The following is a 27,385-nucleotide window of genomic DNA, read 5'->3' on the forward strand; positions in this document are numbered from 1 at the left end:
TTTTATTTATTTATTTATGGCTGTGTTGGGTCTTCGTTTCTGTGCGAGGGCCTTCTCTAGTTGTGGCAAGTGGGGGCCACTCCTCATCACGGTGCGCGGGCCTTTCATTATCGTGGCCCCTCTTGTTGCGGAGCACAGGCTCCAGACGCGCAGGCTCAGTAATTGTGGCTCACGGGGCTAGCTGCTCCGCGGCATGTGGGATCTTCCCAGACCAGGGCTCGAACCCATGTCCCCTGCATTGGCAGGCAGACTCTCAACCACTGCACCACCAGGGAAGCCCGCAAAACCCATTCTTAAAGCACAGATACTGTAGCCACATGATACCTTTTCTCCTCTTCTGAGTCATAATGCTGAATTTCTCAGCCTCAGTTTGGTTTTAATTTCTGCTTTTTCTTCCATATTACCCGGAATTCACTCTAACAAGCAGTAACACTGAGAAAATCTTTCAATCGTTTCTCTGTAAATATGGTTCAAGTCTGCATTTAGTTCACGTGTAATTACAGGTTACTGGACCACCCGTAGGTTTCCATTCCTCCTAACACTGATTGGGGCATCAGGTAGAATTTTCTTATCTCCTAACAACCCTTGCTGTCTTCTCTGGTTGGGAAATTACGCTTCTAGAGCGAGATGCTGGTCTTTAGGTTGCTCTGCCTTAGATTCATCACAATAGTTTTATCGCCAGTGGCAGCCAGACAGCATCACAAGGCTTTCGCTGGCAACCCACTAGCAATTATTACTAACAAAAAGTAGGTTCTACACCAATGAACTACCAAATAGAGGAAAGCTCTCCCTGCCCCCACCCAACAATTTTAGAGCTGCACTCAGCCTTTTTCTCTTAAAATTAAGTATGAGTCCATTTTTTCACAGGCTTCAGGGTTATTCAGAGTATTCAGTGTATAATTTCATTTAACTGCTCTTTCTCAATCAGATTCTTATTCTTCATTACCAAAAATACTAAATGCATTTATTCTGAATGTTTTAAACTACATTATTACATGCTACCTGCCATCTTATTTAAGGAACACACACAAAAAATAAAACATTTATTCTGGGATAAGAAATTAAATATAGTTAAGAGCCAATGTTACTTGTAAAAAAATAGGAGGAGAATGGAAGCATGGCTTTGAAACAGATGCCAGTTTTCTGTGGAAGAACAGGAGTCCTCCAGATGGAGGAACCATTATTAGATCAAGAAGTATTGGGCTTCCCTGGTGGCGCAGTGGTTGGGAGTCCGCCTGCCGATGCGAGGGACATGGGTTCGTACCCCGGTCTGGGAGGATCCCACATGCCGCGGAGCGGCTGGGCCCGTGAGCCATGGCCGCTGAGCCTGCGCGTCCTGAGCCTGTGCTCCGCAACGGGAGAGGCCACAGCAGTGAGAGGCCCGCGTACCGCAAAAAAAAAAAAAAAAAAAAAAAAAGAAGTATTAACCTTTGCCAGAGTTTTAATCAGGTCCATTTTCTCCAACCACTTAGTCAAAAGAACTGATTGAGTGTGTTTGCCTAACAACCTCAAAACAGAATGTAAAATATAATATACAGAGAGAGAGAGAAGATAACCGAGTCCTCAAGCTGCTTCCAATCCAGCTGAGGAGCTATTTGTGTCACAGCTGAAGGACAGAAAACGGCAGGGGAACATATCATTCAGCACCCCTTTGTTTTACCAAAACAAAGGGTAGAAAGAGCTCAATGCTTTTCAAAAAAACTGTGTTCAGCGGAACAAAACTGCCTTAAGGACTGCTCCACAGGGTGGGAGAGAGATCTCGTACAATGGGATGGATACTCCCTTCATACCCACCACTCACCAATCAGTTGTTTTTTTTTTATCTTTTTATAAACTAGGGTGCCACAGGGTTTTGTTTAAAAAACAAAAAACAAAAAAACTTCAAAGTCAACCAAAAACACAAGTTTAAAAGCCACTGAACTAGAAGAACTCTCAGGTCCTTTCCAGTTCTTCATGCTGCTCAGTGTTATGCTCTCAAACAATCAACTTGGACTTATCACCACGATTACCAGATTTTGAGCAGATTGTTGAAGATTCCACTCATTGTTCTTATGTCTTAAGACATTATGTTGGCATTATGGTGTTGTGTTGGTTTTGGAGAAACACTAGCAAACAGAAAAACTGGGTGATAAGGCTCCAAGTGGAGCTAAGAAAGAATCAATGGAAGTATGAGAGTCACTTCTGAAAATACTTACAGTACAAAAAAATACTGGTCAATTGGCAAAATAACTGAGGACTTGGTGGATGTACTGGCTACCACTGTAGATGATTATTTTCAAACTATTTAGCAATACTGCATCAATAGCAATTCATCCTAGCACAAAAACATTTAGCTTCACATGGTAAATGAATGACATAGCAATTCCTTCAATGATACGATTAAATTCCACGGTTCAATACAATAATTAAATGCCAACATTGATTTTTTAAAAGAAAACTCATTATGATGAAATGAATACCTAAGAGTATCTGAACTTATTACAATACATGCTACCATCACAACAGGTAAGTGGCAGCCTGGAAGTATTCTTCCCAAAGGCCGAACATAGCAAACTGCATTACCTGACTCCAGCCTGGGTAATCATTTCCTTTACTGTAATTCCCATGGAGTGCAACCAGTATCAATCATAACAAAAGAATCACGTGACGAGTCAAAGAACATGCTCAGTTTTGGGGACCTCTAGTCTGGTAAAAATTCCACCCATAAGGAAAACAAAAATACTTATTAGTGAGCCAGTTAGTTATATATATAGCTGATATGTTCCTCTATTAAGTTTACCCAAAGAAAAAATATTATCATTTGGCTCAAACATGAAATGTATACTGTTTCTGTTCATAAATGCCTTCCGTTCTCTGCAATACAAGTCTGAGTCATCAGTCTGGAAAGTTTACACACCACCTTCAGGAATCTGCCGGTAGAGCTGCTGGAGGATCTCTTTTGACAGGCACCTACGCACGAGCTCAAACAGGCAGACGCATTTGAAGAACAGACCTGCCTTCATTCAGTGTACAGAGACAGAATTGAGCATTACTAAGTCAGTGCCTCCCATGCCCCCACTGTGCACATGCACAAGCACACACACACACACACAACAAAACAAGACAACACGAAAACTGACACAAAAACAAAACCCAAATGACAGAAAACAATTTATGGTTGGTGTTCCATTTAGCTACAGGTAATATGTTCCGCATAAACTTCTCAGAATTAGGAAGACTTCAGTGCCAGATGCCTTTTAAAGGAAGAGATGTTTGGGTATAATTGTGTTCTTAGAAGCGTCATCACCTGACAGACATCAGAACGGATGCCAGTTTTCCAGAATCCTTGGCTACTCAGCTCCACTGTTACTTCTCGCCTCATGGTATTCTTCTGTCGTATTTTTTGGAGCGCTTCCTAGAAAAGACCCCATTATGATGAGTAACCTTTAAGTTCTAAAGCAATACTAAGCCAAACAGCAAGCATTAGTAAATTAGCTGGATTCATTCACCCTTACATTCAGGTAGTCAAACCTCTTCTTGCCAAATTAGATTAAAAAAATAATAATAAAGGCCTTGGGGATAAGCCAGCTTTTCCTGGTAAATGGATAAGAAAAAAATTAAACCAAATCAACTACTCTGGCAAGTTCAAACAAAAAAATGCCCTTTTACTGAAAAAGAAACAAAATGTGGTGTTTGGAATTTGAAATCAGCATGTAAAAATTATATTTAAATCAAGCCTTATGCTAAGCATTTACATATAAGAAAGACAATCAGTAAATTAACCAGAAACCCATGTAATTGTCAAAGCTGCCTTCCAATTTGCAAACCCTTGCAGCAAGGGTACATTTTATTTAAAAAAGACAGTGATCCAAAACTTCTGCAAGACATAAACAGGAACTGACTCTTCCCTTTTATGCCGCCCTTCAAATAATTAATGATAAAAAATAATTTTATACTTGGACGCTTATTCAATAAAAATCTCATAGGAATTCATAATTACAACAGGAACCACCACCACCAGCTGCACCATTGATTAAGTTCCTACTACAGGCCAATACCACTTGAGGAAAGTTAAATGGAGTATTTCCAAGTCCATACAACCCCTTTTTCCCTTTTTCCCTGGGTGCACCAACAGAGGGACATCTCAGTCAGCCTCTCTTGGCCTTGGTTCTGTCCTTTATAATGAAGCTGACTAAGTCACACAAAGTGATGAGGTCAGAATTCAAACACTTTTGCCAGCTTCAAAACCTTGCTCTTGGGACTTCCCTGGTGGTCCAGTGGTTAAGACTCTGTGCTCCCAATGCAGGCGGCCTGGGTTCGATCCCTGGTTGGGGAACTAGATCCCGCATGCATGCCTCAACTAAGAGTCTGCATGCCGCGGCTAAGAAGTCTGCATGCAACAACTAAGAGTCTGCATGCCGCAACTAAAGATCCTGCATGCCACAATGAGGATCCCGTGTGCCGCAACCAAGACCTGGCGCAGCCAAAATAAATAAATAAATACTTTAAAAAAACAAACAAAAAAACCCCCACCTTGCTCTTACACTGTGGCAACAGAATAAAACCTTACTGAGACAAAATTTATGTTGATACTGAATCCATTTATCCTTAAAATTAAAACTAAAACACAAATGATCCTAGAATACAGATAATACTACCCATTAGTAAAGAAATATGGATCTGGGATATAAAACCTTAGAAAATCAGTTCACCTTACCAAACTAACAGACATATGGAAGCCAATCTTTTACAAGCTTAAGACCACGAAATTTGAATAAGTAATACTATGTGCAGCCTAATTAATGATAAAAGGCTGATCCAGCACGTTTTAAACTTTAACTTCTATAGAAGCTATATTTATTCCCAACTTTCTTTAAAAAACTGGCCTTTTTAGGGGGAGAAAATGGTCCCTTAGCTACTAAAAGATGAAAAAAATCAATCAGCATACTAATGTGAGGAGGGGAATAAAGTGTGATTTTTTTTTTTTTTTTTTTTTTTCTGCGGTACGCGGACCTCTCACTGTTGTGGCCTCTCCCGTTGCGGAGCACAGGCTCCGGACGCGCAGGCTCAGCGGCCATGGCTCACGGGCCTAGACGCTCCACGGCATGTGGGATCTTCCTGGACCGGGGCATGAACCCGTGTCCCCTGCATCGGCAGGCGGACTCTCAACCACTGCCCCACCAAGAAAGCCCTAAAGTGTGATTTTTTTAAAGTTTCTTTCCATCTTATTCTAGAAGTTTGGTGTAAAAACAATCTCAAATAAACCTGAAGTGCATCACCATTAGTCACAGGAGAACAGGGTCCAATACCGACCTCCCTCTGTGCCAGCTTCTGCTTGTCAGTTTGTTTGACTTTAGGGCTATTTGCTAGGAGGTGGCGAAGTTTTACGTAACTTTTCCACAGTTTCTGGTACCTAAGGAAAAGGACAGACAGACACCTCAGACAAAAAGAAGGCAAATCTAAAGTGCAATAAAGCCAGGTGTTCTAACAGGCCTGCTCAATCATAAATGTATTCTTGTGAATATCCTTAATGGTAGCAGACCTTCATTCTAAGGAAGGATGTGATCTGGGGGGTGCTGAGGAGCAGGATGACCTTATTCAGTTGACTACTGCCTACATGGGTTGAAAATGAGGTGTCACTATACAGATGAATCTCTCTGGAAAAAATTCCTAGGGAGACACACAAAAACCGATAGAAACATGTATGGTTTCTCATTGTTACCTCTTTGAAAGTAACACATTTTATTTAAATATGTGTTTTCTGATGTTTGTTGAAAGACCTCTTACTTAATAAAGATACTGTCCATGTCCAAAATGCCTTCACTGAAAGTAAAAGTTGGAGAGTATTAGAAAAGAGAACCCCCTTTGAGACAATACCCAAGCTACATAGCTACGGACATCCATTTTTCCACTGGGAAGGGAAAAAAGACAAATGGTATATATCAATTTGTATATGCCATGATAAAAATAAGCATATTTGTAGCCAAATATGTTATAACCTGGATCACAGTTAAAGCATCCTGAAAATGAAGAGAATATGAAGTCTTCTATCCGTTCACACTCCTGCCATCTGAGAGTCCACGAGAGCCTAATCACATTCTACTAACACTTTTCTGAAAAGAAGGGACTTTCCAAAGATTTTTCTGTCATACTGAAACTGCTCCTTTCTTGGCCTTAGCTGGGTGTCTCCTTTTCGATAACATTTTTTTAGAGAATGGAGGAAAGAAAGAAGTACTTACACAGTGCCTGGTTCACTGCTTCATACTTTTATCCAAAGGGGGGAAAAAAAAGAACAAAACCCTTTAGCCTCTTCTAATATATCAGCCAGAATTGGATTAATGAATTGAAAATCTCCCATGCCCTTTTCTCCCATTATGAATCCTTTAAAAAAATTAAATCAGGGGCTTCCCTGGTGGCGCAGTGGTTGAGAGTCCGCCTGCCAATGCAGGGGACACGGGTTCGTGCCCCGGTCTGGGAAGATCCCACATGCCGCGGAGCGGCTTGGCCCATGAGCCATGGCCGTTGAGCCTGCGTGTCCGGAGCCTGTGCTCCCCAATGGGAGAGGCCACAACAGTGAGAGGCCCACATACCGGGAAAAAAAAAAAAAAAAAAAAATTAAATCAGGAGGCGGTTTGTTTGTTTAACAAGGTAGAGAATCCAAACACTCCTGAAGAATATAATGGTACTATTTCCATTCCCAGACATCTTCATTTTCTCCCAGCAAAACACTAACATGCCAGTTGGAAAGTAACATCAATTCTAAGAGTTAGAAGTCATGGCTTCTCCTTCTAATACAACCCTTGACTTTGCATGGGATGTTGGGCTCTTACTAAGATGTCCCCAAAAAACAGAACTCTGCGTCAATGTGGCAGTGCTAAGAACCAACATGGTGCTACTTTCCTCTAGAGGGCACTGAAAAAAATAAAAAAGAATCATAACAGTAAGTACTATAATGATGGATAAAGGAAAAGTTCCTTAAAGGTTAAAAACAATACAGGACTCATATTGACCAAGACTGCCAAGGATAATCTATTGAATAATAATTTCCTGCAGTCAAACATGTAGAGAACATAATTCTTCAGGAGCTACCAAAACCTGCTTCCTTTGGTAACCTAAATTTGGGAACATGGCTCATTTCAGGTCTTAATTTTTAAAAAGAAAAAATCCACTAAAGGGGATTCCTCGCTAATGCAGCTGTTAGTAGAAGGTGAAATTGGCTAAGACAAACACTGAAAAATATCTTACTGTGGGTCTCCAGCATAACTCAACTGTGCAGGGCGTATCCCAAAGTGGACGATAATAGGAAAAGTAATCACATCGGGGTTGAACTGTTCACGATCCAGTTGATCGATGCGGACAGAGCTTGGTTTCTAGAGAGAAAAATCAAAGCCATTTGTTCCCTTAAGAATTCTTTAAGTATTGTCTTTAATCTAAGTAGGGAAGAAAGTAATCGGATTTTTCCCTAGGAAAGCCTCATCCCCAAAGGGAAAATGTCATTTAAAAACCCTTCAATCATAGCAGCTAAACTATATAAAAACTATAATGTCATCCATATGAATGAGTCTGTGCCATTTGGCATCATGAACAATGATTTTGTCCTTGTTTGCCATCCACATAGAAACCTTTAACAATTAAACTTTTGAAAGGACACTTAGGCAGATGTAACTTTTCCTTAACCTCTCCAAAGGCACAGAGGAAGTTTTCCACATGACCAGAAAGAGATATGCTGGCTTATTCTGCTTTAATTTCACATTTCAAATGAATAGCTTATTTCTACTCAGGAGGCACAGACAGATGCCTCTATAATTTTTCCCCCATTAGTTCTCTGTGTACCTTGTGTATTCCTTTAATCCTATACCTTTAAATTAAAAGGTATGGTGGTACAAAGAACAAATAGTTAAGCTTCTCTTATTATGTCCATGTAGGCCATTATTAAATTTTAATAGAGAGCTTCATATGTCTTTTTTTTTCCCGTCTAGTAAAAAAAGAAGTGAACAGCCGGTTCCTTCTTAAGTTACTTAAGTATGAGGATCCATTTATAAAATATCTTTCATCTTGAAAGCTTAAGTTTGTGAAAAGATGGTAAAATCACAGAGAGTATCCTTTAGCAACCTCCTTGCTTATACTCAATGCTCAGGGCAGTCCCTAATTAGAAACTAAATTCTTACTAAGAGATTGTGGGGTCTTTGGCGCAGTTGCTTTAGAGCCAAGGCTATAGAGTTGATCCCCATGGAGGCCAATAAGCTTCATTCTGTTGAACAGCTATGCCCAACAACTATGACTTGTTTGTCCAGGACACAGGGGTTTCAATGTTAAAACTGGAAAAGCCCCCAGCAACTGGGACAAGATGGTTACCCTACCCACAACCGTAGTCCTAGTCAGCCATCTGACAAATACAAGTTGGTGACAAAGTAAAAAGATTTGTGTAAATTCATCTACATTAGTGAAAAAACAACTTAGACTTCAGTTTTTAAAGAATATTTCAATGTCATTTAACAGTCAAAATTTTACTAGCATCTTGAAAAGTTGACCTCTGCTCTCAAAATTAATAATTGGAGAAGATTTTGGTCACAGAAAACCTAAGATAAAATTATTTAAATGGCCATCAACAGTAGCAACATGTTATTTGGGTCTAAGAATTGTTTCCAATATTTTATGCATCAAAGCAGCAGAATTCATTTTTAAAAGAGGGATTGCACCACAGAAAAATGCTAGTGAAGTATTCATGTTTTCATGATTTTAAATACCATGCTATGGTATCAACAGAGGAAACAGTGATTTAAAATATCTATAGTATCTGTAATTTATAGGGGGAGGGGATGAAATAAGTTCTAGACTTTGGACACACCCTACAGTATCTATCACACCATTTTTGTAGAAGAATAAAAAACATTCTCGCCAAAGACCAAAGTATTCCCCAGCAGAGGCAAAGTACCTAGGGAGGGAGATTAATTCTCCTAAGTTCTGCAGCAATAAAGTACTTAATGTGACCATAATGGTTTGGAAATTTTAATAAATTCCCCAATATCCTTACCATTGGGCAATCTTCCAAAGCAAGTACTGCAGAGGATGAAATGTGGTGCCATGTCTATTCTGCCCTATTCTCAAAAGGATATAATGAAAGCATGTTTTATTATACTGAGTTTTCAGAATATTTTTCTCCTTTACACTAAGACTAAATACTAAAAAAAGAAAAAATAATAATTAACTTCAACATGTCCCTAAGCTTGGCACCCAAACTTAGCTTTCTTAATTTATTTCCAATTACTTTCCAACATAAACCCTTCACCCTAACCTGTGGTTTCCTTATTATCTTTAAAACTGGCCATATACCATCTCAAGTATGTACATTCAATTGTGCCAATAATTTATACAATTTCTTGATTCCTTAAATACCACAGTAGAATGTTTATGAAGAATGCCTGGCAGCCCAGCCCAGTGATCTCACCAAAAACTACAAGCTTTCCTGACTGGCTTTTTCAGATTGGTCCACTGATTCAATAATTCATCACAAGCTCCTTTCATATGGATATGCTGTGAGTTTGCAGCTGGACAAGCAACATATATAATCTATATACTTCACTAGCACCTGGCTCATGTAGTAGTCCCTCAACAACTGAGTTGAACGATGATCATGGTAATGGAGTAAATATCTTCTATGCCATTGGCTCAAAAACAAGGAGTGAACCAGAAGCAACTGGGGATTATTTTTTTAAACTACAGATCTTTGAACCCCATTACGTGGAGCATACGGGGTGGGGTGCATCAGGGCATTCTTATATTTTCAAAAGCTCTCCAACTGATCCTAGGATCTCAGGAAATTTTAACCAGGCTATGGAAGAAAGCCCCAGGATGAAAGTGTTTCCACAGTAAATCATGGGATTCTTCAAGCAGACCTACCAAGGTGAAAAGGCACGTCTCCCACCACCATCACACCCACACATCCTCTGACCCAACTGTAAAACTGACAGAAGAAATGTAAATTTGTGCAACTGTTCAAAGAAAAATTAAGTCCAGAGTCACACCTACATAGTACTATGACTTGTATACTTCTTTTAAAGTTACTTTAATAATTATTTGTGTGGCTAAACAATATAACAGTAAAAATTGTGTAACTCTTTTAGTTTTAAACGAGTTTAATGTTTAAATGTTTTACTAAACTTTCACTTTCTAGATTTGTTTAAAATAATCAGTATTAGTTGGAATATTTGATTTGCAAATAGCAACATTTTGCTTGTGCAGATGTTACTGTCATGCTACAACAAGTTGACCCAGAGTTTTTATTTTTATGAATCAAGGCTATTAAACAATTTGGCAGCCTTTTAAAAACAACAGCTTTGTTTAAATAGACTATTCTGTTTCTTTACATAGAAGTATTTTAATTCTCCACTTTTGGAAAACTTTATCCTGATAAGATGCCAATATATAACTATTTTATGAAATAACATTTTAGACAAAACAATTTTTTAATAAATATATAAAACAGCATATTCTTTGTAAGAGAAAACTACTTATCTATTAATTCTCTGCTTTGATTTTTATATTTTTACCTCAAAATAAACATTAGAAGCAAATTTTAAAGCCAAAAATTTAAGCAACAAAATGAATAAAATGGGAAATATTTGTAACAATTATGGCAAAGAATCAATAAAAAAGGACAAATACCACAAAAGAAAGTTAGACAAAGGATACTGATAAGCCATTATCAGAAAAAAAACTTTAAAGGTCAATAACATTTAAAATATCAATTTTTGCTAGAAACCAAAATAAACAGAAAACTGAACTAAATAGTATCAATTTTTTTCCTACCAAATTGACAAAGTTTTCTGTTAAACTAGTATAACTGTATGAAGGAATGGGCAATCTCATATACTCCTTGTCAGAGTGCAAATTCTACAACCCTCTGGAAGGCAATTTATAACATGTACCAAAAGCCTTCAAAATGTGCATACCTTAAGGAATTAAATGGACACATTCAAAGATAAATACATACATATGTATACATGTTTACACACATATATATAAATTCAACACAGCATTATTTGTTATAGCAAAAATCTGGAAGCAACCTAGGTGCCCAATAACAGGGGGTTAATTAAAGAACTTAGGGGCATTTTTTAAATTACACGCCTAAAGAGATTTAAGACTAAGGAAAACTAACAACTTTGGGGTGGTTGTTCCTGGAGGAGGATAAGAAGGAAAAGGTCTGAATGTTAATATTTAACAGTATGATGCCAATTTTGTTTCAAAACAATATGAAACATGTCTATTCTAAAGAAACTAGAAAAGTGAATAGTATCATCTCTGGAGAATGGAACTATGGGTAATTTTTATCTTCATTGGGCTGTTTTTCTATTTTCCTAATTTTCTATAGTGAAGACATATTACTTTTATACTCAGCAAAAAATTAGATCTGAACATATCTAAAAACTTCAAAATTCTCCATAATAATCAGAATAAGTTTACTAAGCAGATGAAATTACTACTAAATATGCCTACATGATATTTTTCTTATTTACTAAATATTTAAAGGAAAAAATTACTCAAAGAACAAGAAGCAATGAGTACTTAAATCTTTAAAAATGTTCTGTTATCGTTTCTGCAAAACACTCAAACCTGAAACGAAGGTGATTCAGTCTCTGACTGTCAACACCAGCACATACCGTCCCAGGGTTGGTGACAATCATGCCTTTGCATTCTTCCGCATATTTCTGCCACTCAAGTTCTTCCCACTGAAGCATATTGGCAATCTCCTCTTCGGGAACCAGGGCTTTGCTACACCGTAATAAGTAAAGGAGGATCTGGTGCATGGACAGTACTTCCTTTCCTCCGTCTTAGGTGACAGTGGAGAGAGAGGGAAAAATAAGGCTACTCAATTAACAGCCAGTCATCCACCCAATAAGGAAAAACAAGACAATGAGAAGAGAGCGTTTTTAAAAAGGTAGTACAGAATTTACATCGTTAAACCTTTGTTTAACCAGGTGCTAAATAATAGGAAAGCCATGTGTTTCACTGATGAACGGTGCTCATAAACTATCTTATTTACTAAAATGGCAACAACAGCATTATAAATGATAAAAGGCCCATGTGTAAGGTAGGAATGTAAAAAAGGTGCCTACCTAAATAAATTTAAAACCACCGAATGTAAAGACCACAGTTTACAATATACAGAACCGTGTTATGTTTTAAGTATTTTAACGCTCTTTACAGGGTAACAGATGAAAGCTCTTTGACAGTGATGTTACTGATTTAAGGAAATTCTAAGCTTTTATGAGATATTTATGGATGTTTTCAGTAAGCTATTGTTGCATTATGGCCTAGTTTTTTGGTGCTAATGTGCTGCACCTGCCATGAGGAAACGAGCTAAAGAGCTTGTACTAATATCATGAGGATCATTACGGAGTTAGTACATGGAAAAAATACCAAGTACTCTGAGACTTACAGAAGCATATATTACCAAGTACAGAGGATAAAAACAACAAAGAACATAAATAAAGCACCTTGGAAAAAATCAATTAATCTGGTACTTGATGAATCAAAGACATTGATCTAATGTGAGCATTAATTTCAGATTCACAGGCTTCTGCCTTCTCTTTGGGCTTAGCTTCTTGACCAGCATGTACAACCACCTTTTCTCTGCCTAGTCCCACCCAAAGGAAGGACAAGAGCCCTGAAGGTGTAGAGAACAATAACTACCCTCCCCAGGTCATGAGACATGCTGGCAACAGTGGTATAGGACCAAACACTTCATGGAGAAACAAGGGGACCAAGATGGTGGAGACGGGTAGGAATAAACGAGGGGGTCCTATTTGTGCTAAATAGAAGAGTTCATGGCAGCCAAGGAATCTGGGATGCTAGAAAATGGAAGAAGATAAAAGATTTTAATTCAAGTTGCTATGGGCTAAGAACTTAAGCCTACACATCTAAGAGAGAAGACAGTAAGGATCAAAATTTCTTTTTGATCTGTGTCTTTCTATCTCAGATGCTGCTCTGGAATTAGATGGCATTGCTGCTACAGGGCCACTATATATGTAGGAATGCATTCATTCATTAATCTAAATATGCATTCATTCATTCAATAATTACCAAGCACCTATCATGTAGCAGGCCTAGGAAACACAGCTGTGTTAAATAGCCAAAACCCCTTATGGGCTTCCCTGGTGGTGCAGTGGTTGAGAATCTGCCTGCTAATGCAGGGGACACGGGTTCGAGCCCTGGTCTGGGAGGATCCCACATACCGCGGAGCAACTAGGCCCGAGAGCCACAACTACTGAGCCTGCGCGTCTGGAGCCTGCGCTCCGCAACAAGAGAGGCCGCGATAGATAGTGAGAGGCCTGTGCACCGCGATGAAGAGTGGCCCCCGCTTGCCACAACTGGAGAAAAGCCCTCGCACAGAAATGAAGACCCAACACAGCAAAATTAAGTAAATCAATTAATCAACTCCTACCCCCAACATCTTCTGGAAAAAAAAAAAACCCTTATATTCCAGTGGAGGGAAAGATACAATAAAAAACAACTACATAATAATAGATCAGAGATGACCGCTATGAATAAGGATCAAACTGGGCAACTACACATAAAAGGGTGCTCAGGAAAGGCGTCTTTGAAGAGGTGTCATGTGAGCAAAGACTTGAAAGAAGCAGAGGAACCCCTTGAGGCTATCTGGGAGCGGGGTGTCTTGGGTAGAAAACATAGCAAAAGCCTAAGGTGGAGTGGGATTGACGTGTTCCAGGAAGTGCCAAGAGGCCGGCGTGGATGGAGTGAGGAGGAGGAGAGCGTGGGGGAGGCGGCAGGGAAGTCAGATCTCGCCGAGCTTTACAGAGCGCGGGAAGCGCTCTGGATGTGACTCTCAGACGGGAGCATGGTTTCCACCATCATGTGCCAGGCACTATGAGCGGTCCCATGTAGCAATCACGGAAAAAGAAAAAACAAACCAAAACACAAGCTCTAGGCCTTCAAGAAGCAAGTTGGCTAATGATGACTCATCACAACTGTTCCTAGAGGAATCTTTGCAGATAACATTCTGAAAACAGAGCTCTCTTAAAGACACAGAGCCTCTTAAAAAAAATAACTGTCTAAGAAGTAACTACAGTACAAAATACGATCAACCCACATGAGGACATGTTCTACCTACCCTTCATATTATTATTGTTCACAGCAGTAAAAATCTTTTATGCCTCATTACAAAACATCTGCCTTAAACCCAGAAGTCACCTTTGATTAACAAATTTCCATGGTTAAGGGCATATTTCTCAGTCTGTCTCAATAGAAATGATAATCCGCCTGCACGTGACATGTCTTTCTCAATCAGTGATGTTCCCCTCTTTGCTATGGAGCCCAGCATAGTCATAATACCTACCTGTCTGGCTGAGCCCACGGTAATCTCTGCTTCTAGGGGGGCCTGAAGTGAGCAGGTGGACAAGAGAACTCTTAAAGTCAGAGTAAGTTGACTTATACTTGCACATGTCCACATACAGAGCAGCAGGGATTAAGAAAACCTGGAGAGCCCCGAGAAGAACTGCCACACTAACGAGATTCTAGGCACCAAGGAAAGAGTAAAATAGTATTTAGATTGTAATCATTATATTTGTTAAGATTACTAAAAAGCACTGTAAGCCTATAAGGATACATCAGGAGTCTAGGATACTATAAGCAGCAGAGTGTTGTTTTGTTGCAAGGATTAGAAAAAAACATTCAGATTTTATTTGGGGAGGTTGGTGCCTGGTGGAAGGAGAAAAGATATGCAACTCCAGGTGTACAAACTGGCGCCAGAATCTCCCCACAAGCAGTTACAAGTGGCTGACTTCAGGGCACTTCAAATAAAAGTGAAAAGGAGTAGGGGCGTTGAATTTAAGTGAAAAGAATAAGAAACTCAAAGAGCTAGTGGGAGGGGGTAACACTTAAACCTACAATCCAAGGGCACCGCTCAATTTAGGAGAAGAATACCTGTGAGAGAAAGAAGGAAAGCCACTGAATGCTTATGAGAACGCATCTACCTAGATTAGGTGCAAAGCTGCTGATGAGGGAGGAGAGTTTTATAGCAGCACAGAACTAGAAATAATTTTTTAAAAAACATAACACACATCAGGTGCAAAATTGGTAATGCTGAAGGAGAAACTGTAAATCCATGTTGAAATCTGCTAAATATTTTAAATAGCAACTAAAATCTAAAAAGATAGATATTTACCAATGTGAAAAAGTAGAAACTCAGGACAGATAACCTGAAGTGAAATCCTTACGGAAATATAAGGAAAAGTAGACATGACCAGAAAGTCCTGCAGAGCCCACGGGGCAAGGGCTGCATCCCTCACACCCAGCAGGGCAAAAAAAGACACTCCAGAAATATTTGTGGAATGACTTTCTGAAGCGGATAAATAATGTGGCCACTTGCTCGCAGACTGCCATGAATTTACTAATGTTAATGAATTGGCTCTTTTGGTTTGTCTGCTTTGCTTCATGTTTATGTTGGGGATTTATGGAACTATGTCACTGAGGGCTAGGAAGTAATCTTTATCTCATTGGCTGAGATGAATAGGACATGATATAAATGAGAAATGAGAGTGGGTAAGCTAAGGTTAGCAGGAATTCTGCCAGCACTGGGACTGGAACCGTGACAACGGTTCATTATTCGGGAAGAACTGGAGTTTGTGTTTCGGGGAATGAATCTGGACAGTCATTAATGAACTGACAGACTTTATAAACTGTTTCTTAGAGACCCAATTCTCTCAGTTTATATTGCTTGATTATTTATATGGCTATTGGGGGGAGGGGCAATTTGTTAGGGAGTTTGTGTTAAGAATACAGCTGGGGGACTTCCCTGGTGGCAAAGTGGGTAAGAGTCCGCCTGCCAATGCAGGGGACACGGGTTCAAGCCCTGGTCCGGGGAAGATCCCACATGCTGCGGAGCAACTAAGCCCGTGCGCCACAACTACTGAGCCTGCGCTCTGGAGCCCGCGAGCCACAACTACTGAGCCTGCGCTCTAGAGCCCGTGCTCTGCAACAAGAGGAGCCACTGCAGTGAGAAGCCCGCGCACCACAACGAAGACCCAATGCAGCCCAAAAAAATAAAATAAAATTTAAAAGAATACAGCTGGTTAAACAAGTATTTCTCAAGACTGTAACACTCAATTTTAAGAAATATAAAAATACCTTCCTCTTTCCTTACACTGAGAATAACTATAACTTCATTACCATGTCTCCTGTATATTCCTACTAAGACACCTTTGTATAATCTTAAGTTTTGAAAATTTGTATTAACAGCACAGCATTTTCTAAACTTTCCAAATACAAAGTTATATTAAGATGCTGTATCAATTGATGTTTTTTCCAAACTACACTTGCCTCCTGGGGATTTTGATATACTCTCCCACCCTCTGGCCCTCTGTCAGCCATACCTAAAGAATCACTTCTCCAAAAATCAATCTGCTAGATAACTGATTTGCAAAATTGATTCAGGATTCTCAAAGCTTTACTACAGCAATGATATAAACAATGAACAGGCTTTCCCGTAAGTGCAGCCTTCCTAACCTGAATTATGCCCTGCCCCAGCCCGGACTACAGTCAGGATAAAACCTTAAAGTGGCTCTAGGAGACCTCATATCAACTATTTGGCTACTACAGGTAGAGGCAGGGATAGGAAAGAAACAAAAATTTGAGAAAACTCTTAAAATATCAATAAACTGGTTGTTCTGTGATTTGACTTCTGGTAAACTGGCCTGCACTGAATAATCCTTGGTTTAAACTATAAGCTTAACTTTGGATAAATTTGTATAAAGCAATTGAGACAGCTGTCTTCAAAGCAGGTCAACTGAGGAACTAGAGAGAAACTGGAATGACTGATAAACTTTCAGTTACATAGTATAATAAACTGATACAAACAAAAAGCAAATGAGAATGAGAGGACCATGTAATACTATATAAAAGCTGCTCATTCTCACAGGAGTTCAAGTAAGATGCAAATAATAATAATGAGGTGACTTTTTACCTATCAAATGACTAGTAATATCCACTGTTGGCAGATGTACAGAAAAAGGGTACAGTTAAAAATGTTGGTTAGAACTACCAACTATGTCCTTTCTAGAGAAAACTTGGCCAACTCTTTCCAAATTTAAAATGTGCGTACTGTCTTAAATAATTTCACTTCTAGAACCCTACCTTGTAGAAACACTCACACAAATGCAAAAGGATAGATACACAAGATTATTCCTGAAGTATTTATATGTAATGGAGGAAAAATAGAGACCTCCAAAATACTCATGACTAGAGGAACCGCCAAAAAAGTTAACGTCCATTCATACTATGGAATGCCATGCAGATGTTAAAGATTGAGGCAATGTATTTATATAGAGGATGTCCGAAACAGCTGAGTAAAAGGTCAAGTTGTGTAACATATTTAGTGTTATCCCGCTTAAAGAAAAAAGCATAATTCTCTCTGTACAGGTTAAAACAAATACAAATCAAACCATTTATAGCACCTATTCATTTTCACATGTCTAGAAGGGGGTGTTCACTTTTTTACTTCATACACTTTTGTACTGTTTGTGCGCACGCACACACACACAAACACACACACAGAGTCGACATAATTAAGGGCAAGGTAACACTTCAATTCTGTAAAGAAAGAATGGTCTTTTCAAAAAATGGTGCTGGGTCAACTGGATGTCATACTGAAAATAATGAATATTGACCCATATCTCATACCATTTATAAAAACAAATTTGAGACATTATAGACCTAAATTTGTAGAAAATATAGTAGAGTATCTTGATGACCCTGGGGTAGGCAAAGTTTTCAAAATTAAGATACAAAAGGCTCCAAGCAAAAAGGGTAAATATGTAAATTGGACTACATTAAAATAAAGAATTTCTGTTCACCAAAAATCACTATTAAGATGGTGAAAAAGCAATCAGAGAGAAGGTACTGGCAATATATATATCTGACAAAAGACTCACATAGAGTATATATAAAAAATACCTACAAGTAAATGAGAAAAAAGGCAGACATAACCCAACAGAAAAATGAGCTAAAGACTTGAACAGGCACTTCAAAAGACAACATCCAAATGGTCAATATATGAAATGGTGCTCCATTTCATTAGTCATTAGGGAAATGAAAATTAAAACCATAATGTTATACCTCTGAATACTCATCAGAATGGCTAACTTGAAAAAGAAAAAAAAATGCCAAGTGTTGGTGCAAATGTGGACTAACCTGAACTCTCATATATATTGCAGGTGGGATGGTAAAATGGCACAATCACTTTGGAAAACTGTTTGGAAGTATCTACAAAGCTTAATATAAACACATCCAGAATTTCTGCTCCTAGGTATATATTCACTATAGAAAAGCATAAATATATGCTCACCAAAAGGCATGTACAAGTGTTTGGTGAACACATGTATGCTATCTGAAAGAGTCAAAAACTGAAAACATGCAAATGTCCATTAATCACAGACAGGTTAAATACACTTTAATTTAGTCATACCATATAATACTATACAGCAATGAGAATGAGTCAGCTACAGTTAACTGTGACAATAGGCATTTCAAAAACATAATACAGAAGAAAACAGAAACAAAAAAGAATATACAATTCTAGTTTTTATAATTCAGAAACAGTTAAAACTAATACATGGTATTTTCAAGCCAGAATAGAGGCTACCTTGAGGGGCTGGGTAGTGACTGGAAAGGGGCTCTTGGATGCTGGTAATCTTGAGCCGGGTGCTGAGTACACAGTCATATTCACTTTGTGAAAATTCATTGAGTCTTTCATGTATGATATGTGCACTTTTCAGTATTTGTGTTCTACCTCAATCAAAGGTTTACTTTTTAAAAATGAGAGACAATACCAAAGAATGTTTGAAAAACACACTCACTCTTATTAGTAACGAAATACTTGAATATTTTACTAAGACACTATTATGACCAATTAAATAAAGTCAGTAAACAAGTATCTACTGAGCCCCTGCTATGCACCACTTAGTAGTATGTTAGTAGTGATACAAGACAGACTGTTTACTCCTTAGCCTCACAGAGCTACAGTTGGAACGGAGGGAGGGAGGGAGGGAGGGATGGAGGAAGGAAGGAAAGTCCAAAACGTGAAGAAGACGAATAATGCATTTTTCATGGCAGCATAAACTGATATGATTCTTTTGACAAGAAATTTGGTACTACATATCACGATCTTTAAAAATATCTGCCTGGGGCTTCCCTGGTGGCGCAGTGGTTGGGGGGACCGCCTGCCGATGCAGGGGACACGGGTTCGTGCCCTGGTCCGGGAGGATCCCACATGCCGCGGAGCGGCTGGGCCCGTGAGCCATGGCCGCTGGGCCTGCGCGTCCGGAGGCTGTGCTCCGCAGCGGGAGGGGCCGCAGCAGTGAGAGGCCCGCGTACTGCAAAAAAAACAAAAAAACAAAAAAACAAAAACAACTTCCTGCTTGATGAATTGTTAAAAATTAGGATGCAAAACATTTATCAGTATGATGACCACTATGCAAAAAAGTTATGAACAGAAAAAAATGAAAATATATATCAAAATGTATTTTCCTTTTGAACTCATCATTTTCTAAAGATTTTCAGTGAAGTCACATTGTGAAAAATGAATCAACCATAATGTGCTGTCCAATACCAAAATGCATTTTATACATTAGGCATTTTTCTATATCTTTCAGGGTTTTGCTTTTTTTAAAAGAAATAAATTTATTTGTGTATTTATTTTTCGCTGCGTTGGGTCTTCGTTGCTGCACGCAGGCTTTTTTCTAGTTGCAGAGAGCGGGGGCTACTCTACATTGCAGTGCGCAGGCTTCTCACTCCGGTGGTTTCTCTTGTTGCGGAGCACAGCTTGCGGGCTCCAGAGCACAGGTGGATTCTTAACCACTGCGCCACCAGGGAAGCCCAAAACTTATTATTAAATTAAATTAAAACTTACTATTATTGAAAACAGCTCATTTATAGTCATGCACTAATTGGGAGAATCTTCACTGTGTAGGCAAAGTCATAAATATTTTTACTAATTGTATGACTTTTTTACTAACAGCTGTGTTCTGAAATCAGTTAACTCCATATTACATTCATTGGTACAGAAAAGTTACTCTTGTTCATAGTGACTTTTGTCTTTTGAAATGAATATTCTATTTTAAATTTGAACTGTTCTGCCTAATTAAAAACAGTCTACAATATTGTGTGCTCCTTCATGTATATGTAAATGTATTCATTAATGTATATGTATATTATGTACATATGTATAATATTGATGTGTATATAACTGGTTGAAAATAAAAGTGTTAAATATGTTTCCTTTCAGAATCAAGCTTCCATGTATTTCCTTATCAGTCTCAGATAGCAGTTTTTAAAGAGTTTCTACTAAGAGCAACAAAATAGAACAAACTACAAATGTTTGGAGATGATCTGAGAACTGATAAGAAGATAATTCTAGTTGAAGTAAGGACAGCTTTTGAAATTCTGCTGTAACTATTGAGTAAACAATTGTAAGATATATTTTATGTGATAATGACATTAACTCGCTCCATAGTGTTAGTACTGGTAAAATATAACATAAAGGCTTTGTATAATAGAAGAAACCTAAAGTTTCTTGCAGTAAACTTGGATAAAGTAGCTATAGGTTAATGAACTTTAAAAATTTAATGGCCTAAGTATAGAAAGGCAAAAAATAATTGGAAAATGACATCTTAGTAAAAATATTATAACTTGTAGTGACCCTAAGAAGTTTGCTCTCAAAATCCCATTGATGCGTTTTACTATTTAGGATATCAGCTATTTGATGTCTCCCTTAATTTCTACAAAAGTTCTGGTTACAGTACATTGAATAGATAACATTTTTCCTGTTTTAGTAGATATAAATCTGAAAATAAATTTACAGGGGAATAAAACTGAGCTAATGTTTATCCTTTGTTTTTGGTAGGATTTACCTAACCAGTTTCATCACACTTTACATGAAGTTCTGAGGTGAGTTTCAGTGAAGTTTTCTAAAACTCCAAATTAAATGACAGGTGGTTTAAATTTCAACCTTGCTTGCTATCTTTTGTTATTTTAGGAAGTATGTGCAGACTGGTCAATGTCCTCTAATATTTATAATCTCTGACAGTCTCAGTGGAGATAATAATCAAAGGTTACTGTTTCCCAAAGAAATTCAGGAAGAGTGTGCTATACCAAATAGAATACAAATAGAATGAAATTTCTGCTTAAAATTTTATATACATACTGTATTTTTTAACTAATCACATAACCACTATCTTCCTTTATAAAACTTTGACAGTTTCAGCCCTGTGGCACCAACAATTATGATGAAGTTTCTTAATCGAATAGTGACAGAAGAAGCTAATAAGTTAAGCCTTTTAAGAACTGATTAATTTGAATCTTACATTGTAATTGTAATTATAGAAAGCCAAACTTAAGTAGTATTATATAAACTTGAGGAGTTAGAGACACAAACTATTTCAGTTTTTAAAATTAAAAAAATTTAATTATACTCATAAAGCATGTCATTTTAGAAAGTGTAGGAAATACTGATTTTTAAAATCCTTAACCTTTTTCTACTTTGAAACTTAATTTTCTTTTTCACACTGAGGTAAATTTCCCTTTGCTTGGCTTACTATTCTAAATCGTATCTGTTATCAAGAAACTGTTTTCTGGTATCTAGGTCCACTAGTCAGTAACATTCCAACTCTACTTCTGACCTGTTGTCACTTTTTAAAGATTTAATATTTGTTTTTGATAAAAAACATATTATAAAATTTACCATCTTAACCATTTTTTTCAGCTTTATTGAGATATAACTGACATATAACATCATGTAAGTTTAAGGGGTATGACACATTGATTTGATAAACTTATGTAAAGAAAAATGATTACCACCACAGTGTTATCTAACACCTCCATCATGTCATGTAACTACCATTTCTTTTTTGTGATGAGAACATTTAAGATTTTTTTCTCTTAGCAACTTTCAAATATGTAATACAGTATTATTAGCTGTATTATGTATTTGAAATACCTTAACCATTTTTAACCATCCAGTTCAATAGTGTTAAGTACACTAACATTGTTCAGAAATAGCTGTTACTTTTTTTTTTAATTATTTGGTTGTGCCGGGTCTTAGTTGCAGCATGCATGTGGGATCTAGTTCCCTGACCAGGGATCAAACCTGGGGCCCCTGCATTGGGAGCACAAAGTCTTATCCAGTGCGCCACCAGGGAAGTCCCTGAAATAGCTGTTACTTTAATTAATTAATTAATTAATTAATTAATTAATGCTGCATTGGGTCTTCGTTGCTGCATGGGGGCTTTCTCTAGCTGCGGCCAGCAGGGGCTACTCTTCGTTGCGGTGCATGGGCCTCTCATTGTGGTGGCCTCTCCCGTTGCAGAGCATGGGCTCCAGGCTCACTGGCTTCAGTAGTTGTGACACGCGGGCTCAGCAGTTGTGGTTCGTGGGCTCTAGAGCACAAGCTCAGTAGTTGTGGAACATGGGCTTAGTTGCTCCACGGCATGTGGGATCTTCCCAGACCAGGGATCGAACCCGTGTCCCCTGCATTGGCAGGAGGATTCTTAACCACTGCACCACCAGGGAAGTCCCGGGTTTTTTTTAATAAGTATATTTTCAAAAGGAAGTCTAATGAAAAAGTAAATCCTGTTTAAAAATAAGTCAATAGGGCTTCCCTGGTAGCGCAGTGGTTGAGAGTCCGCCTGCCGATGCAGGGGACGCGGGTTCGTGCCCTGGTCCAGGAAGATCCCACATGCCGCGGAGCGGCTGGGCCCGTGAGCCATGGCCGCTGAGCCTGCGCGTCCGGAGCCTGTGCTCCGCAGCGGGAGAGGCCACAACAATGAGAGGCCCGCGTACCTCAAAAAAAAAAATAAATAAATAAGTCAATAGACCTTTCCCTTCTTGACAACCTAAGTGTTATCCCTATACAGTTGCAAGAAACATTTTGAGAGTTGAAATCCCACAAGGTAAATATCTGACATAAGATTCTTCTTTAAGATGATTTAAAAAATGTCCACTTTCTCTTAGAGATTTGTTTGGTCATAAAATGCCTACAGGCAGACAGATACAGAAAGGAAAGGCTTTTCAACAAACTCACTCTAACACCATTTTCTAATAAGTTTACCGCTAAAGCTCCATTATAAAATCATAGATGCATTCACTTGAAAAGAAGAAAAGGACCTCGGGACTTCCCTGGTGGTCCAGCGGTTAAGAATCCGCCTTCCAATACAGGGAAGGTGGGTTCAATCCCTGGTCGGGGAACTAAGATCTACACGCCTCAGGGCAACTAAGCTCGTGCGCCACAACTACTGAGCCCTCATGTTCTACAGCCCATGTGCCACAACTAGAGAGAAGCCCGCTGTTGTGCCGCAACAAAGGGCCGGCAGGCTGAACTAAGACCCAATGCAGCCAAACAAATAAACAAAAATAAATAAATGTTTAAAAAATACAAAGGACCTCTCAATAAAACCAGATGTACAAAAGAGAAAATCTTTTGAATGCATTTTCCAAACAAAATGAACATTAACAATACTAAAAATATGATTAACACCATGCTAAAATAAAAATAAGCCACTGTGACTGAGTGGACTGAGGAAAGGGTAGCATGGACAAAATCTGGAGGAAAAGCTAAACTAGAATGAAAAGACAAGAGACAAAAGCCACAAAGGACGAATCAGAGAGCCAGAAGGCAAGTAAGGAGAGTACAGCAGGCAGACCAGAACAAGGGCCCAGGCACCACATTAGGGAGGAGACTCAGCTGAAGCGTGTCCACTGGCTTTGGTCTTCTGCAGGCTGGCTCTGGCATCAGCAGCTGCAGCAGGGTGGGGACAAGCTAAGAGGCAGGTGGGGCACCAAAGCAAAGCCAGGCTGTGAACGGCCCAGAATCTGACAGGCTCAAGGGATGGTTCTGAGGCATGAGGGAGGCAAGGGCTCCTGCCCCCAGGAGGACAAGGGGCACGAGGAGGAAAGCATGAGCATGAGGCTGAACTTCTGAAGCTGCTGATATGTAAACATGGGCAGAAAGCTTACACGCTGAAAAGCTCCCCAGCTGGAATTACAAACCACGGTTTTATCGCAGCGGCCATTTTTTTTCCTCCCGTATCACTGAGTGGCCCAAACGTCAGAGAAGAAAAGGCAAATGGTTGAACTGACATTTCCATGCAAGGTGGTGGTTGGCACAAGGGGCTGAGGTTACTAGAGCTGAGAGACAGAAGTCAGAGGACAGGACTTAAGAAAGCAAGGAAAGGTGGCTGCACACAAGGAGAAAAAAGAAGAGTCAAGCAGAAGCAAAAGGAATAAGGGAACAAGGGGGTGGAAGTATAGATGGATGTCACCAGAAAGTGAGATACGGGAGTGAGATTCCAGGGATGAATTCATTTAGGATGGTGAAGACTTTACCAACAGAAAGGCATCCAAACATTTCATTAAAAACCCAACCATTTTAAAAAACACTAAATACAAGGCCATAGCTCACAGCTAGCCTCTTGACAGAAGTTTTAAAATAGTTAAAATGTTGTTTTAAAAATATAAAAGTCATATATTTACCTATATATTTTTAATTTCATGAGAGAATAAATTTTTTTTTCACTGTAAAATGAATAAAAGTATATGTCAAAAAAGAGAAAAAAGAACCCTTTAATACCACTATCTTACTACAACTATTACTGCAGTAATTTTTAGCATAGGTATAATCATTGTTTATAAAATTTTATAATTGTTTTCTAAGTAACTATATGCATTTTTTAAAGCCACATGCATTTTTCCATATTAATTTTAATACTTGCATGATATTATCAAGTAGACTCAAAATTTATAAATCAATTTTCTCATTGCTCATCTAACTTGGGGCTACCATAAATTATGCAGGGGTACAAATCAACATGTATAATTTTACATTCTCATGCCTGACCTGAGAAGTAGATATTAAGTGTCTGAGGTGGGAAATTTGTCCCTGAAGACTGAAAGGAGAATGGCAGGCTTATTTTCAGATGCACTATCTCACCGGGTCACTGACAAGCCAAAAGATTTACCTGGAAGAAATCGTACAAAACGTGGCATGAAATGAAATCTTGGGCAGCAGGGAGGACTGTCTTCAAACAAAGGACCTAAAGCAAACAAGTGAAAAGGAAAGAAAAAATAAATAAAACCACCTTAGGAAACAAACATTGCAACTTAACTCCTAAGATTTATGATAACTACAAAAAAATACCACCAGAAGTAGGGACATAAGAAAACCACCCCTTTCTCCTCAATAGCTAAATCAATCATGTGGTAACTGCCACAAACATTCCATGAAGACTGGAGGGAGGAGACCACCCAAAAAGGCGAATGAATGCCCCAAGGTTATACATGATATATGGTATATATGGTAAAACTAGTTTTAGAAATTCAAAGATAACAAAGATTTTTGTTATAAATGAACTATTGGATGATATAATATGCTTGTGTTTTCACTCCGTTCCATTTTAACCAATACAACTGGGGAAAAAAGAGAGAAATACTATTAAAAACTTGGTTTGAAAAGCCATTCATTAATATACTGTTTTAAAAATAAATAAATAAGTGTCTGCTGGAATAGAGGCACTTCCAAAAGAGTGAACTATTATCCAAGAACCAAGTATCAAGTTTTGAACTGCTGTAGCTCACAGTGTATGTGTGTGTTTCGAAGGTTAACTAAGGTTCTGTTTTAATAAACTGTCATCTTGGAAGAAGTTTATTACAGTAAAGTTCAATAGATTTAAAATATTAACTAACGAGAATTCCCCAATGCAGATAAATCAAGGTAGTCACTCAACATAACTGATACCATCTTCTGAGGTACCAGTTAGGTAACAATTAACGGTAATCTTCCGTAATGGACACTGTCAAACTGTATTAAAATGAGACCATAACAACTTATTCATGTCAAATGATAACATGCACTCCTATGAATAAAAAACTTTTCCCTTGGAGCTTCCCTGGTGGTGCAGTGGTTGAGAGTCTGCCTGCCGATGCAGGGGACACGGGTTCGTGCCCCGGTCCGGGAAGATCCCACGTGCTGCGGAGAGGCTAGGCCCATGAGCCATGGCCGCTGAGCCTGTGCGTCCGGAGCCTGTGCTCCACGACGGGAGAGACCACAACGGTGAGAGGCCCGCATACCGCAAAAAAAAAAAAAGAGAGAGAAAAAAACTTTTCCCTGGGTATTTCAAAAGTACGATGAATTTCAACTATGTCCCCCCACTTTTATAAGAGTTTTCACACATATCACAACGTTCTTCGACAAGTACTACACTTTTCTTTAAATCCTATTATTTACCTTTAAGATTCCAGTCATACAATTCCAAAATATCTCTGAATAGAAATAATGAAAAGAGTTCAAGTCCTTTCACACAAAAATTCTGAAAAATAAACCAAAATCAAATCACTGTAGTACTGCAAACATGTATTAACAAGGTTCAGATTGTTCTAGTCAAGTGTTTTAAAAAGTGTCTATTGCAACTGTACTAAAACAAGGTAATTTCCTAGTTTGGTCACCGTCCTATAGTAGCTCATTGGCTTGAAACATTAATGAAGTAGGCAATAATGTCATTAGGATTCCTAAGAAAATGTGAACTTGGCCCTTCTCCATGTACAAATAAAATGCGAAATTTAAAAATCAGAGTCTCCTTTACGTCATATTTTTCTAACCCAATTATAAAATATATCAGAATCTCCTAGGGACTTTCTGTTAATTCAAATCACACACTGGGCGGCCAGCTCTGATAGGCTTGTCCCCAGCACCTCCCCCGCTCCATCCCTGCTCACCTCCACCCCTCAAATACACCCAGAATCACTATTATTACAAAGTTACCATAAACAAAGGTCTCTGTGCCAAAAAAGTTCCAATTCTTAATGAAGGCAATACAGGGCTAAGAAAAACTACAGAACTTTGTACCAAAATTTCTGCTGTAAACAAGCTTAACAGACGATATATTTGCAAGTGAGACCTGTCTCATAATTCTTCCTCCTACTTGTTTTGCTCGGGGTTCATAAATCTCCCTGCGTGAGATCATGCCAGAAGTCATAAACTTTTACGATAGCAAATGAAGGCTTATGACCTTAAAAATCAAAAGGAAGCAAAAAAGCCCTTCCAAGCTAAAGAATGAAGGGGCGGCCCTTTCTCTTCAATTCTTTTTGAAAGACAGGTGGAATTAACAGGACTTGCCCAGAATGAAATAGGTGCAAACTAAGCGTGCGTGTCATGCTCATCAACCCCCCTGGGTGCTCCGCTGCCCTCGACAGAGCCGCACCGTTAAACAAGGTTTGCAAGAGGAGCCAGGGGCTCAGGAAATCAACCCCGACTCCAACACAATGTTAAGTGCACGAGCTTGTTTGCTGTCTAGTTGTTATTTCTTAGTGTGATTTGTTGGCAGCACTAAATTCAAGATCA

The 27,385-nt window shown here is 38.6% G+C and overlaps 1 protein-coding gene across 4 annotated transcripts in view; it reads right to left on the reverse strand.

The window, feature by feature from the left end:
• Nucleotides 1–27,385, reverse strand: part of DROSHA (drosha ribonuclease III) — a 133,895-nt gene that overhangs the window by 65,572 nt on the left and 40,938 nt on the right. For all 4 annotated transcript variants that reach the window (XM_081231262.1, XM_081231263.1, XM_081231265.1 and 1 more), the window contains 6 exons: nt 26,273–26,354; nt 25,008–25,082; nt 11,643–11,812; nt 7,225–7,349; nt 5,293–5,392; nt 3,287–3,394 (listed from right to left, as the gene is read on the reverse strand). In XM_081231262.1, the coding sequence (XP_081087388.1) occupies nt 3,287–3,394; nt 5,293–5,392; nt 7,225–7,349; nt 11,643–11,812; nt 25,008–25,082; nt 26,273–26,354 (660 nt within the window). The remainder of the gene's footprint in view (nt 1–3,286; nt 3,395–5,292; nt 5,393–7,224; nt 7,350–11,642; nt 11,813–25,007; nt 25,083–26,272; nt 26,355–27,385) is intronic.

Source organism: Mesoplodon bidens (genome assembly GCF_964165515.1).
Source record: "Mesoplodon bidens genome assembly, chromosome: 4".
Lineage (NCBI taxonomy): Eukaryota > Metazoa > Chordata > Mammalia > Artiodactyla > Ziphiidae > Mesoplodon > Mesoplodon bidens.